This window comes from Notolepis coatsorum (genome assembly GCF_963971535.1).
Source record: "Notolepis coatsorum genome assembly, chromosome: 6".
NCBI classification, from domain to species: domain Eukaryota; kingdom Metazoa; phylum Chordata; class Actinopteri; order Aulopiformes; family Paralepididae; genus Notolepis; species Notolepis coatsorum.
In genome coordinates, this window is record NC_140170.1 from 118,886,999 (window position 1) to 118,900,234 (window position 13,236).

At 47.2% G+C, this 13,236-nt stretch overlaps 2 protein-coding genes across 2 annotated transcripts; both read left to right on the forward strand.

Moving 5' to 3' along the window:
- Window positions 1-6,451: 6,451 nt before the first annotated feature.
- On the forward strand, window positions 6,452-8,509 carry LOC311229657 (uncharacterized protein; the record flags this gene model as incomplete). Its single annotated transcript, XM_084315734.1, has 4 exons — window positions 6,452-6,498; window positions 6,947-6,982; window positions 7,470-8,410; window positions 8,506-8,509. The coding sequence occupies exons 3-4, from the start codon at window positions 7,473-7,475 to the stop codon at window positions 8,507-8,509; spliced, it is 942 nt and encodes a 313-aa protein (XP_084171860.1). The 5' UTR covers window positions 6,452-6,498; window positions 6,947-6,982; window positions 7,470-7,472.
- Window positions 8,494-10,849, forward strand: LOC311230674 (uncharacterized protein). The gene is made up of 4 exons (XM_084317038.1): window positions 8,494-9,360; window positions 9,484-9,543; window positions 9,745-9,816; window positions 10,525-10,849. The coding sequence occupies exons 1-4, from the start codon at window positions 8,520-8,522 to the stop codon at window positions 10,725-10,727; spliced, it is 1,176 nt and encodes a 391-aa protein (XP_084173164.1). The 5' UTR covers window positions 8,494-8,519; the 3' UTR covers window positions 10,728-10,849.
- Window positions 10,850-13,236: the final 2,387 nt, after the last annotated feature.

Genomic DNA, 13,236 nt, shown 5'->3' on the forward strand with positions numbered 1-13,236 from the left:
TAATAATATGTTAAGGGATGCCAGAAAATTACAACCAAGCCTGGCTTCAATGTCAATCAAAATAATGCTACCAGCAGTGTACCTGGGCTGCCTCAGTGTTAGAGAGAGTGGGCACAGTTTCGCTTGTTCGGTTAATTTCTCCAGGAGGAAGACAATTATTATAACACAGAGATGAAAAATAATGATTTTTCTTTATTATTGTAAACTATAAAAAATTATATATATATATATATTTTTTTACTGGTCATATTTTTGGGGAAGCTTGGCTTCCCTTGGCCCCATGAATATTCGACACTGGGCTGCCTGTAGCTGTTCCGCAACCGTTCCTACTTCCGGGGTAGGCCTGATTGGCCCCGACAGGCACGTGACCCGCCGCGGCCACGCCCCGTGGCACTGCGCGGCAGCCCCAGGAGCAAGCGCGCTACTGCTGGAGTTCGCTTCGCCTTTCACATTGCTGCCGTTGGCCAAAGCAGGATGAGAGCAGGATGAGAGGCGAGAGCGTAGATTTCGCTGTGTATCATTTAATCATTTAACATTTGAAAGGCATACATTGTTGTCATACAGAAGTACAGAATACTTTTATCCAAAATGCTTCTTACTGTTACACTGTTAGAGACTGTGCAGTGCACGGCTTTAGTCTCACTCGAGTGAGGAAGACCGCTGGTTCTCCAACATACAGCCCGCTGGTTCTCCAACATACAGCGGTGTGCTCTTCAGAATGTACCGGGAGAAATGTTTACTGTACCCCGCAGACATAATAAGACCGCTGGTTCTCCAACATACAGTGGTGTGCTCTTCAGAATGTACCGGGAGAAACGTTTACTGTACCCCGCAGACATAATAAGCATATAAGCAGTGCTTACTAACTTACTTACTTACTTACTAACGGCAGCCCCAGGAGCAAGCGCGCTACTGCTGGAGTTCGCTTCGCCTTTCACATCGCTGCCGTTGGCGAAAGCAGACAAATTAATGACTAATTCGGTCAGAAATAACGTAACTAATAACATTAGTAAGCACTGCTTATATGCTTATTGTGTCTGCGGGATACAGTAAATGTTTCTCCCGGTACATTCTGAAGAGCACACCGCTGTATGATGGAGAACCAGCGGGCTGTATGTGCCAGAACCAGCGGTCTTATTATGTCTGCAGGGTACAGTAAACGTTTCTCCCGGTACATTCTGAAGAGCACACCGCTGTATGTTGGAGAACCAGCGGGCTGTATGTTGGAGAACCAGCGGTCTTCCTCACTCGAGTGAGACTAAAGCCGTGCACTGCACAGTCTCTAACAGTGTAACAGTAAGAAGCATTTTGGATACAAGTATTCTGTACTTCTGTATGACAACAATGTATGCCTTTCAAATGTTAAATGATTAAATGATACACAGCGAAATCTACGCTCTCACGGCTCTCGCGGCTCTCGCCTCTCATCCTGCTTTCGGCAACGGCAGCGATGTGAAAGGCGAAGCGAACTCCAGCAGTAGCGCGCTTGCTCCTGGGGCTGCCGCGGGGCGTGGCCGCGGCGGGTCACGTGCCTGTCGGGGCCAATCAGGCCTACCCCGGAAGTAGGAACGGTTGCGGAACAGCTACAGGCCACTGGCCTATAGTCACATTGATAGGTACATGGTTGGCTGTCAGTCTGGGTAAGGCAGGCTTTTGGTGATGGGAAGGTTGAGAAAGAGACGCAGGTGAGCAAGGGAAGCTCAAGTTGACCAAGATAGATTTGGCGTGGTGAAAAAGGGCGTCATTCTTTTAGTTTTATATGACACACTTTCCTCCAGATTCCCTGTAAATGAAAGATGCTGGGGCAGGTTCAGGCATTTGGTGGGATTCTGGTAAATAAAAATTATAATTGGGGGAAGGAGGTGCATACTGACTGTTTACTATATTATATACTATTATATACCAAGAAGGAGCTCTTTCAGGAGGGAGTGTACAATGTGACAGGTGCCTCAGGTTAAACGTATAATAATGAAATAGCAGATTTTGGAGGCCCAAACCTTAAGTACAGGCTTTTGTTAACCGTCTGTAGTGTGGTAGTGAAAGGTTAACCTTCTGTAGTGTGGTAGTGAAAGGGTTAACCCTTTGTCGTGTGGTATTGAAAGGGTTAACCTTCTGTATTGTTGCAGTGATGGATGAATGAATGAATGAATGAATGAATGAATGAATGAATGAATGAATGAATGAATGAATGAAAACTTTATTTAACAGATTGCAGAATGGGTACAATACAGTACGGCTCAATACACACAATTCTTAAGGGGGTGCAGTCCAGAGAAAGATGGTTGCCTTGTTTACATCAGGGTCCCCCATTTTCAATTCATAATCACATTTATGACATACACAACATACATGACCTCATGACAATTATGACATAGTACAGGTATATAGTACTGTTACATTTGTGACATATACGATATGCAAATATACAGTACTGTTACCCAGAGATCAGAAAATAATGATGGTGAAGAGAATGTACATTAGGAGGGGGTGGGTGGGTGGGAGAAAATATATACATACGGTGGGGAGGATACTGTACATTAGGAGGGGGTGGGTGGGAGGGAGGGTTTGGACAATTACGGTGGCCAGTTTTGAATTGCAGCCTCCCGTAGGTGCTCTTGAGAGCGGTTTTGATTGTGGGTAGGGTGAAAGGGTTAACCCTTTGGTAGTGTGGCAGTGAAAGGGTTAAATAATGATTTGGTGCAATAGGAGGTCAAGGGGAAGGCCTCTGACTTTGGCCAATTCTCCTGATCTTGAAGATGATTTTATATACTTGAGTAGGGCAATTATGGATTTGCCTGAGTTTGTAATGAAAAGCAAAACATCACTGTAAAGCACAAGTTTGTGTGTGGAGGCCCCAATAGTGACCCCAGGGATATTGGGATTTGTACGAATTGCTTCGGCAAGAGGTTCTATTCCTAAACAAAATAATAACGGAGAAAGCGGTGAGCCTTGCTGCGTCCTACAGCCATGTTTGAAATATGAGGAAATTAACCTGTTATTTTGAACAGCTGCTTGAGGTAATAATCATATAATAATTTCACCCCTTTTACAAACTTCTGCCAGAAACCAGATATCTCTATCATGGGAATAGGATAACGCCATTCTACAAACAAAAACTTTTTCAGTATTGAATGAGATGGCTGCAGTAGGTGCATTGTTGTTCCTGACTGCCCACATTATATTAATTAGGCGTTGAATATTATTATGCAAATCTATTACAAATTAACCTGACTTTAATAAAGGGTTTAAGCTTAGGGCACATTTAGCATTAAACAAAAGCGATTTGCATACCCAGCAATGCGATTTATTATACTTTATACGTATAGCACATGCATGAGTCTGGTCTCTTTTGAAAGGTAACATTCTGAAGTTTCTATGTATTAATTAGAGAAACAGAGGTTTGAACACAATCAAATAAAATATTTTCTCTTTACTTTTGTATTGACTTGTTTCCAGATGCCTGTTTTTGTGTTCCAGATGAGAGGTAGGAGCTGGAAAACATAACGGTTCTGTGAGGTTCGCCTGTTCCCTGGACCTTTAATTCCCTGTCTCCTCACCTCTCCAGCCCCCACCCTCGCGTTCGTTTACTCTCCTCTGCTCTTCAGCAGCCCACACCCTTGGACTACCTTTCACAGCTGTGTTAAGTTATGATTAGCGCCCCAGAGGGCTTTAAATACCTGGACTTCCCCTCCAGTCCTTGTCGGGTCGTTCCGTATCCGTATCTTATCTGTATCTGTAGGCTGGTTCATCTCCGGCGTGAGACGAGGTGCCAGCCATCGCCACCTGTCGCCGTTTGCCTGGAGTGGGACACAGCCGGTGCGCTCTCTAATTCTCTACGGGAGGTTTTCCAGTGTCCCACTCCAGACGTCTAGCCGGCGCGCTACTACTCCAGACGCGCATCGCTTCCTAATACTCTACGGGAGGATGCGTCTCTCCGAGCCGGCGCGCTCTCCGAGCCGGCGCGCTCTTCAAGCCGACGCGCCCCACTCCAGACCCCGAGCCGGCGCGCTGTCCAAGCCGGCGCACATCGCTCCCTATCCTACGGGGGGATGCGCGCTCTTCAAGCCGACGCGCCCCACTCCAGACGTCTAGCCGGCGCGCTACTACTCCAGACGCGCATCGCTTCCTAATCCTCTACGGGAGGATGCGTCTCTCCGAGCCGGCGCGCTCTCCGAGCCGGCGCGCTCTTCAAGCCGACGCGCCCCACTCCAGACCCCGAGCCGGCGCGCTCTCCAAGCCGGCGCACATCGCTCCCTATCCTACGGGGGGATGCGCGCTCTTCAAGCCAGACGCGCCCCACTCCAGACCCCGAGCCGGCGCGCTCTCCAAGCCGGCGCACATCGCTCCCTATCCTACGGGGGGATGCGCGCTCTTCAAGCCGACGCGCCCCACTCCAGACGTCTAGCCGGCGCGCTACTACTCCAGACGCGCATCACTTCCTAATCCTCTACGGGAGGATGCGTCTCTCCGAGCCGGCGCGCTCTTCAAGCCGACGCGCCCCACTCCAGACGCGCATCGCTTCCTAATCCTCTACGGGAGGATGCGTCTCTTCGCTTCCAAGGAGGATCTCCTTGCCAGGCCTCCGTCGTCTGAACCCTGCCATCCCTGTAAGCAGCTCTGGCCCTCGCCCTGTCCAAGGCCTTAACCCTGTTTTTTCTGTCCCTGTCTCCAGCCCGCCTCCGCGGGCCTCTGTCCCTGTTCCCCTCTCCAGTGCCCCTGTTCCTGCCCTGTCCTTTGCCCTGGCCCAGTCCCTTAGCCTTCCCCGTAGCCTGCTCGCCTCTTAAAGGCACAGTGCCATTTTTCCCTTTTTCTTTGTTTCCAGTAATTTTGTGTTCTCCCTTAAAGGGACAGTGCCGCTTTTTGTTTGTATTCAATAAATGCCCTGTTCTTGGCTTACTCTCATACCTGTCTTGTGTTGTGCGATTGGGGTCGGTTACAAACCATAACAGGTTCCATAGCCTGAAGTCTTATAGTCATACAGTCCAAAGTTTATAAAAATCCCACGGTATTTGTAATGTGTGTACCTGTCAAATGACGCTTGCAGGATATTTAGTCTTGTAACTCGAGACCCGAAGCACGCAATAGGTTGAGTGTGGTGGCGATCGAAAGGCGGTTTCGAATGGTGTATTGGTGGTTGCCTGTTTTTAAGTTCCAGCTGAGAGGTAGAAGCTGGAAAACAAAACGGTTCCATAGTCTGACGTCTTATGTAGTACAGGTCCAAAGTTTAGATACAGATACATTTGTTGGTTGAACAGATACAGATAATGACGTTTCTGCACACCCACATCCCATACAAATTCACCCCATGAATCTTTAGCAATTGTGTAGCTATATGACATTTGACAAAGAGATGGACCTATCGCATGGATTGTGCATCAACTCTGATTTTACATCCCAACAGGACTTTGCTCAAATTAGTGTTTGAGCAACCCTCTACTACTGGTGTATGCACCATTTACCATAACACCTGTGTTTAGGCTACAATAAACAGGAAATTACATGAATGATATGTATACATGAGATGTATCCTCCGCATTTGTGTCCTCAGGAACAAGTGAGGAATAGAATAGAAATACTTTAATCATCCCGAGGGAAATTTGGCACTACAAATCGCTCACAGTAAACATTTAGGTAGACAAAACAAATCACGAATAAGAATAACAAAAAATCGCCTAAGAATAAAGAATAAAATAAGCCTAAGAATAAAATAATAATAATAATAAAATAAAATACGGTCCGGGATTCACATTTCCTATGTAATGTATGTACATGTAGCAGGGTGGATTATCCCTGCTTCGTGGGAACGGTTGCTGGCAGTCACAAGGTAGCTGGACACAGTAGAGCTCCGTCTGACTGCACCCTCGTCTTTGGGCCTGGAGCGTCAACCTGGGACCCGGTAGTGGGAGTGAATGGGGCCCGGGATTTACCAACCTGGTTTGGTGCTCTGGTCCTCCTCGCCTCTCTGGGGCGGTCAGCAGTACTCCCCAACTCGCTCTCACTTCCCTGATTACCTCCTTGGGCCCTCCCACACCTAGTGACTGATATACCTAAATAGATTCGTCCCTCCCGCAAGCAGTACCCTCCCTTGATGACCACTAGAAACCTTACAATGAAAAGGGGAGAGTGGGGTAGGAAGGGGTTGATTATGTTAACGTTACCCACACCAAAAGAGTTGTTAAACGGCTCATGGATAGACACGCACACAGAACTCCCATCTAATTCTTTAATGTTAATTCTACTGGTCAGTTACAATGATTTAATAATAGTGACCAAATGGACTGAAGTCCCACTATAGTTCCGTTTGTAACTCCATACCTCATAAACACGTATATTATACACCCACCTCTGGGTTAATATCAGGGATAATATAACGGAACGTAAACCAATCCCGGTCACCCTCTTTATCTGGGAACGCCCAAACCCAACTTCGGTCACGCCCCATCTTGCGCGGCATTCTGGATCTTTCCTCACAGCCCCACCAGATTTTCACGTCGAAAGGTAGGTGATATGAAATCATACTTATTTTAGAGTATATATATCAAATTTCATGAGTATTCATCTATATTTAGTCATCTAAAGACTACTAGATGTGAACGTTTGTACCACTGCAACGTTATAATTGTTCGAATGTGTTCGGGGCGACGCTGATTTCCAAGTAAAAGTAGCTTCCTGTTCCTTAAACACGAACTCCCACTCGCCCCAAGATGAAGTCAGATTGTTTGGTTATGTTGCTAGCATATATAGCCAGTGTTTTGTCCGACGAAATGTGTTGTACATTTGTAATCTTAATAAGAGATCTAAGTTTGTCTGAACGAGTGATGAACTGAGGTTGCGCGAAAATAATCGAAGGGAGAACAATAATTTTCGCGGGGAAAATAATGAACTGGTTTTCTCTCTCTCTCTCTCTCTCTCTCAATCTCTGTATAAAAAAACATCTGAAGCATAGACAGTGACAAAGTCCAGAGACAGCACAGCAGACACGGTAGGTTTGTGTGTGCTTGTTTGTTTCTCTACAGGTGAATGGAGGTGTGTGTGTGTGTGTGTGAGGCTGCCATGCTGAACTGGGTGAAGGTAAGGTTGTGTGTGTGTTTGCATGTCTGGTAATATTTCAGCATAATCATTTTGGTTTCATGCTCATTCATATTCAAGTTCATTAACAAAAGGCAAGATGTTCTTGATACCTTCCATTGTTCTGCATCTTTTCATCAGAATTTCACTCATATCCAACAAACCATAGCAATAAACTAAATTCATCATTGAGGTCAACAACCTCCTTATCCATATTCAAAAAAACAATTCAAATCTAATTTAATTTCATCATAAATCACTCACATAAGTTCCCTCCTAGCACTGTTTTTTTTAAATAATGTGCTAAATAAATCAAATAAAATAAACTCGTCAGTCGTACAATAATAATAAAGTTCATATTATTTTACTTTCTTGTTTAAAATATTTTTGTGTGTTTGCAGAGCATGCCTAATATCCGGCAAATGCGGAAGAGGGAGAGGAAGGTGCGTCTGTGGACCCAGGAGGCCATGGATCAGGCCATTGCAGAGGTCAGAGCAGGCAGGTGGAGTGCGAGGCGGGCAGCCACGTTGTTCGAGGTCCCTAAGTCCAGCCTGATCGACCGACTCAGCGGAAAGGTGTCTCTGGCCTGCAACATCGGCCGGGGCACCTATCTGACCCCTGAAGATGAGAGTTCCCTGGTGGAGTACTGCTTGTACTCTGCCAGTTATGGGTTTCCGCTGACGAGGTCGCAGGTCCTGGCCCACGCCCTGGCCATCTATAACCTCCGTCACCCAGGGAACCTAAAAACATCCCTTGGCCAGGGGTGGTGGATCAATTTTAGGGAGAGGCAACACCATCGCCTCACGATCCGGATCCCGGACACCATTGACCGTGGGAGGGCAGCCTGCGCTAAGAGGGGGGCCATAGAAGAATACTTCAAGCTCCTCACCAGCACCATGGAGGAGCACGGGCTGAGGGAGAAACCCCGTCATATTTACAACTGTGACGAGACGGGGTTTCAGATGGACTCCAACCGGAGGAAGGTCGTTGTGCCCCGTGGGACGAAGCACGCCTACAGGCAGGCCCAGGGAACCAGGGAACACATCACGGTCCTGGCCTGCCTCAACGCGGCTGGGGAGGACGTCCCCCCTTTTATTATTTATAAGGGGGGCTACCCAGGAGGGCCCTACAATAGGGAGGGAGTCCCCAATGCCCTCTACGGGAAGTCGCCAGCGGGGTACATTGACTCAGAGCTTTTTAGGAAGTGGTTCACCGACCACTTCCTGAAGTATGCCACGGAGGAGCGCCCGCTGCTGCTTGTGATGGACGGTCACCAGTCCCACCTGGATCCAGAGCTGGTCCGGACGGCACAGAGGGAGAGGGTCATTCTCCTGTGCCTACCGCCACACATCTCTCACATCCTTCAGCCTCTGGATGTGAGTTTCTTTGCACCCTTGAAGGCAGATTTCTCCGGGCTTGTGGGAGATCTGTCGGCAGTTAGCCACTCCTTCATGATTTCTAAAAAGGAGTTTTCAAGGGTGTTCAGAGACACCTACCAGAGGCAGAAAGATCGGAGGGTGGTGGTGGCTGGCTTCAGGAGGTGTGGCCTCTACCCTCTGGACCCTGCGGCTATTGATTGGTCGAGGGTCATGCCGTCTGCCCCTCCCCCTGCATCTCCTGGTGCCAACCCTGCTGTTACCCCCCAGCCCAGCCCCCCACCCAGCCCCCGTGCTCCTAGCCCCCGACCCAGCCCCCGTGCTCCTAGCCCCCCACCCAGCCCCCGTGCTCCTAGCCCCCCTCCCAGCCCCCCACCCAGCCCCCGTGCTCTAGTCCAGGACTCACCCCCCAACCCCTACCTCAACCACCCCCTTGTAACAGCAGGGAGGATCACAGCGGACCTGGGACAACTCCTGGCCCAGATAGAGTTCACAAGAAGATCTGGAAAGGTCAGGAGGAACACCACCAAGGCCCGCCTGCTCACCGCCCAGGAGATGACGGATGCCATCGATGAGACAGAGGACCGCGCCGCCCGCGCCGAGGCAGGAGCTCTGGCCAGGGCAGACCGACAGCGGCAGCGGGCTGAAACTTTAAGGACTCCCACAACCTCCTCCCGTACCCCGCGTGGTGGCTCTCTCCCCAGCCGCAGAAGAGGAGTGTCCCCCGGGGCCGCTCCCACCACCAGCTCCGGTCTTTCCATCGCCGGTCCCTCAGCCTCAGCCTCCATGCCCCCCTCTTCTGCCTCCCACAGTCTGCTGCCCGCCTCTAGCCTCCACACCAGCACTCGCCTGCCTGCTTTGAGAGGGGAAGATCACCACCCCTCCACCTCTTCCTCCCCAACAGCCATAATGGATGGTATTTATTTATTTGTTTTCTTTTAACAGTTATTTGGGAGACAACATTCTCAGTTAGCAAAAAAGTATAAATTTTTTTATGAATAAATAATCATGTTTTATTGTTTCTTAACCATTTTCTCAGAGCCGGCAGTCCCACCGCAGTCCCACCGGGTGTCCCAGCCAACTTCCTCTCCCTCCCACCGTAAGCTTTTTCAAACAACTGTGAAAAAAACACGATCTACAAATGTCCATGGCCAAAAGGAACAGGAAGAAAAACTCTTATTGTACCTGCCCCTACGGCCTACACACACACACAGTACACTGATAGACTGTTCATAGCGCAATATTTACCAAACCAAACAAAATAATTTTTTTGAGTGGTGCTCCCTTTTTGTGTCTGCAGCCTCCTGTATTCCTGGACCAACAGGAGCATCGACATCCTCCTCCTCCCACGCCAGACCCACGACACCCATCGGCATGTTACTTATGTTTTTTGAGTTTGTCAGGGCAAACTTATGAATTGTTATTTATTTTGTAAAAAATTTGCTGATTTTATACAAATTGCTGTGGGGCACTTTGAACTGTGGTCCATGTGTGAAAAGTACTATATAGATAGTTATTCATATTTATTACATGGCGTTTTCACATTCGCCGAAATGCTTGCTTGTGATTGGTCAATAGCCCGTGTCAGAGGTCCGTTATCACACAATAATGACCGCTGTGGGACAATAATGACCGCTGTGCGCAGCTGTTCGCAATCAAGCCCACTACAACACTGTATCAGTGCTGCTCAGCATATGCACAGCTGCACTCAGTCATGCAATCAGACCAGAGACCTGCCGGCTGCCGATAATAATAATCACTTTATTTGGGCTGACAGAGCCACAGAACAACTGCGTCTTCATTTGATCTAGTCTTGTCGATGAATTAGGTATATTGTTAGTAAGTTAGCCATGTAATAAGCGGGATAATGTATAGCTTTACTCGATCATTGTCGCAAAATAATTGACCTTCACTGACGTTTAAAACACCTCAGCGCTGCGCCTCGGTATTTTAAACTCCGTGTCGGTCAATTATTTTGCGACAATGACCTCGTAGCTATACATTATCCCTTACTTATTATTGGACCTTGGTATATTGTAATCAAGCAGCGTCATAATAATAAATTTCTTTTTAACTGCAGGTCACACCACCAAGAGGCAGAAGCTGGGGATCTGGCGGTGTGGCCGGTGTAAAAAGGCGAACCCCCCTGTGGACTCTGAGGGTTTGGTGTCGTGGGTCCAGTGTGACAACTGTCACAAATGGTTCCACACCATGTGTGTCCAGTGGGAGGAGGAGGAGGACGAAGATGCTAGTTTCTGGTGTTACTGGTGTTTGGATGAATGAGTGTATGAATGAGTGAGCGAATGAAAAAATTTATAAATATGTATGGTGTGCTGTAAATAGTTATTGTTCTAAGTTATGTTTATTGTATTTTTTATATAATGTTTATAAAATTTTATGAAGTGCTGGCTGTTGTGTTAAATTTGTCATATTTTTGTTGAAAACACATGTACTCACAAATGTTAATGTGACAAGTGATTGTGATTAATATTTTGTTTGTTAGACAAATAAAATGGGGATGTTGTTTGCTCCTGAGATGAGATGAGACACTACCTTCCAGCTGACAGTAGATGGCAGCATTGATTTTAAAGGATGAAAACAGGTTCAAACAAAAGAACTCCATTTTCCAAGACCTTTTTTCACAGTTCACAGGTCAGCAGGTCGGTAAAAGTTGATGAAAATGCGATCTGAACACAGGAGCGTTAAACTATGAATGCGCCCTCACGTCACCTCAGTACAGTGACCGTGAATGGCCACCTAATTATCATAATTAAAGTGCATCATTAGCATTATGTTTGTTGTCTAAAGGGAACTAAAATGGTAAAATTTAAGTTTTTAAATGATATCCGCATATATAGGACAAATAAAACAGCGTTGTTTTGTAAAAAACTCCAATGAAAACGGCGCAAGGTACGTAATATTCGCTATTGTTATGCAAATGTGATAGAATCCTATAAAAAGGTGGACGCACTTGGGCACTGTGACGTTACTTCAATGTGTTTGACTCATCGCCCACGTCTGGGTCTTCACCCTGTATAATACCTCTGACAGGCTTTAATTATACGGCAAGAATAATACCTCTCTAGGCTTTATTTATAATACACCAGGTCTGTAACCTCCCCACAGGGAAAGGGTTAATTAGATGGGAAAATATTATTAAACACAAACACGTTATCACACTCAAAGAAAATGAAAAGAAATAACAAGGTGGGCCCACAAATACCTAACCAAGTCCTATGCTAATGCCGGCATGTATTGTTAATGGGGTACCCCTAGAACTGTGGTTAGCAACGTTAGCTTCGCCCGCAGGCTGCACCACACTGTGTACTGTGTAATAGATCCGGAGCATTGATGCTCAATTGTACTCAACCCAAAATGGCGGCCGCGCCGCACCACCACCGTCCGGGTGGCAAGATGGCATCGAGCGTTCTCGTCGCGGGTGCTAGCAGGCGGGGCTGGAGCAGGGGCAGTAGTGAGCTGAGAGCGTGTGCTGGGTGTTGGCGACCTCTGCCGGTCGGGACGATCTCCCGTGTTGGCCTGAAGTCAGCCGGTGCAGAACGGTTGTAAACAGCCGGTGCAGAGTCGACGGCGCGCATATATAAACTCGCCCTCACTCACACTGAAGCTACACTCCGGGTCCCAAACAGACCACCTGCTACACGATTATACTGTGGCGCAACGTGGTTGACTATACTACCGGTCTTCTTCAGCGCCTCGCGCTAGGGTTGCACTGGAGTCGATATAGCCATTAGCCGCACGCTAATTATACCGTCACACTGCTACTGTAACCCGACAACTATGGACGTCAGTCCCGTGGCTCAGTCTCTCTTACTCACGCACTATCACGGATACTCCTATGATAACCCGTCGCTTGCTCCGGCGGGGCTCTCTGGGGGTTCTTTAACGGGGCTATTCCAAAGCACCTCCCGTTGCAGCTGCGACCGTTCACAGCAACATCCCAAACAGAAGAGGACTCGTCTCCCCTCTTCCGCCTCCATTTATTTCCTTCCCATCTATCTCAGACACTCTCTGCCTGCCACCGCCCCCTGCTGGTACCGCCTGCTAGTCACACAGGGAAAAGGATGATGAATATGGTCCAGTAACCCTGTTCATAATCCATATTCCAGCGATAGAAGAAGGAGGAGCTTGCGTCATTGTTCGTGAGAATATCAATGGAAACTAGTCAACATGTCTTTGTGCACAAAGGGGAGATAAAAGGCAAGTCAGCACATCTGAATAATAGGCATATTTTCAGGTTGCTACATACATTCTAATATAAATATACAGTACAAAATACAGAGATCTACATTAACACTTTGAGTGCCAGCCACGAGAAACTCGTTAGTTCATGCCATGCGTTGAGTGACAACCGACGAGAAATCTCGTTTTTAATCGTTATTTCTTTTATTATCGATTTCCATAAATGTTTCATCAATCTAACCTCAAGTTACCAGTGGGGATCTGTCTGAGCTCTAAAAATTACAACGTGTTTTGTGTATTTCAGTAAAGCGTGATTCCTGCAGAATCTTATTTTTTTCTGAAAGTTTCAAAAAACGAGCGTTTTTCAAAATGGTATAAAACGGAAATGAACCGATTTAAAAACAATCTGTTTTGACAATGTTGACTGCAAACAAGTCATTGATAAGCGACGGGCGTATTAGACACATAGCCATAATTTAAGATATAGTTTATGCGTTCGCAAGATTGCCCTCCATTGACTACAGTGTTGGCACTCAAGCGCCTATTTCTGGCACCCCCTGCTGGCACGGAAAGTGTTAAGTGTACTGTAAGT

What these genes read in the sequence shown, in the direction of transcription:
- LOC311230674 (XM_084317038.1), top strand. Translation starts at nt 8,520, where the DNA reads ATGATTTCTAAAAAGGAGTTTTCAAGGGTGTTCAGAGACACCTACCAG. An exon ending in CCCAACAGCCATAATGGATG is followed by an intron (nt 9,361 to 9,483) that starts GTATTTATTTAT and finishes CCATTTTCTCAG; the next exon opens with AGCCGGCAGTCCCACCGCAG. An exon ending in AACTTCCTCTCCCTCCCACC is followed by an intron (nt 9,544 to 9,744) that starts GTAAGCTTTTTC and finishes TTGTGTCTGCAG; the next exon opens with CCTCCTGTATTCCTGGACCA.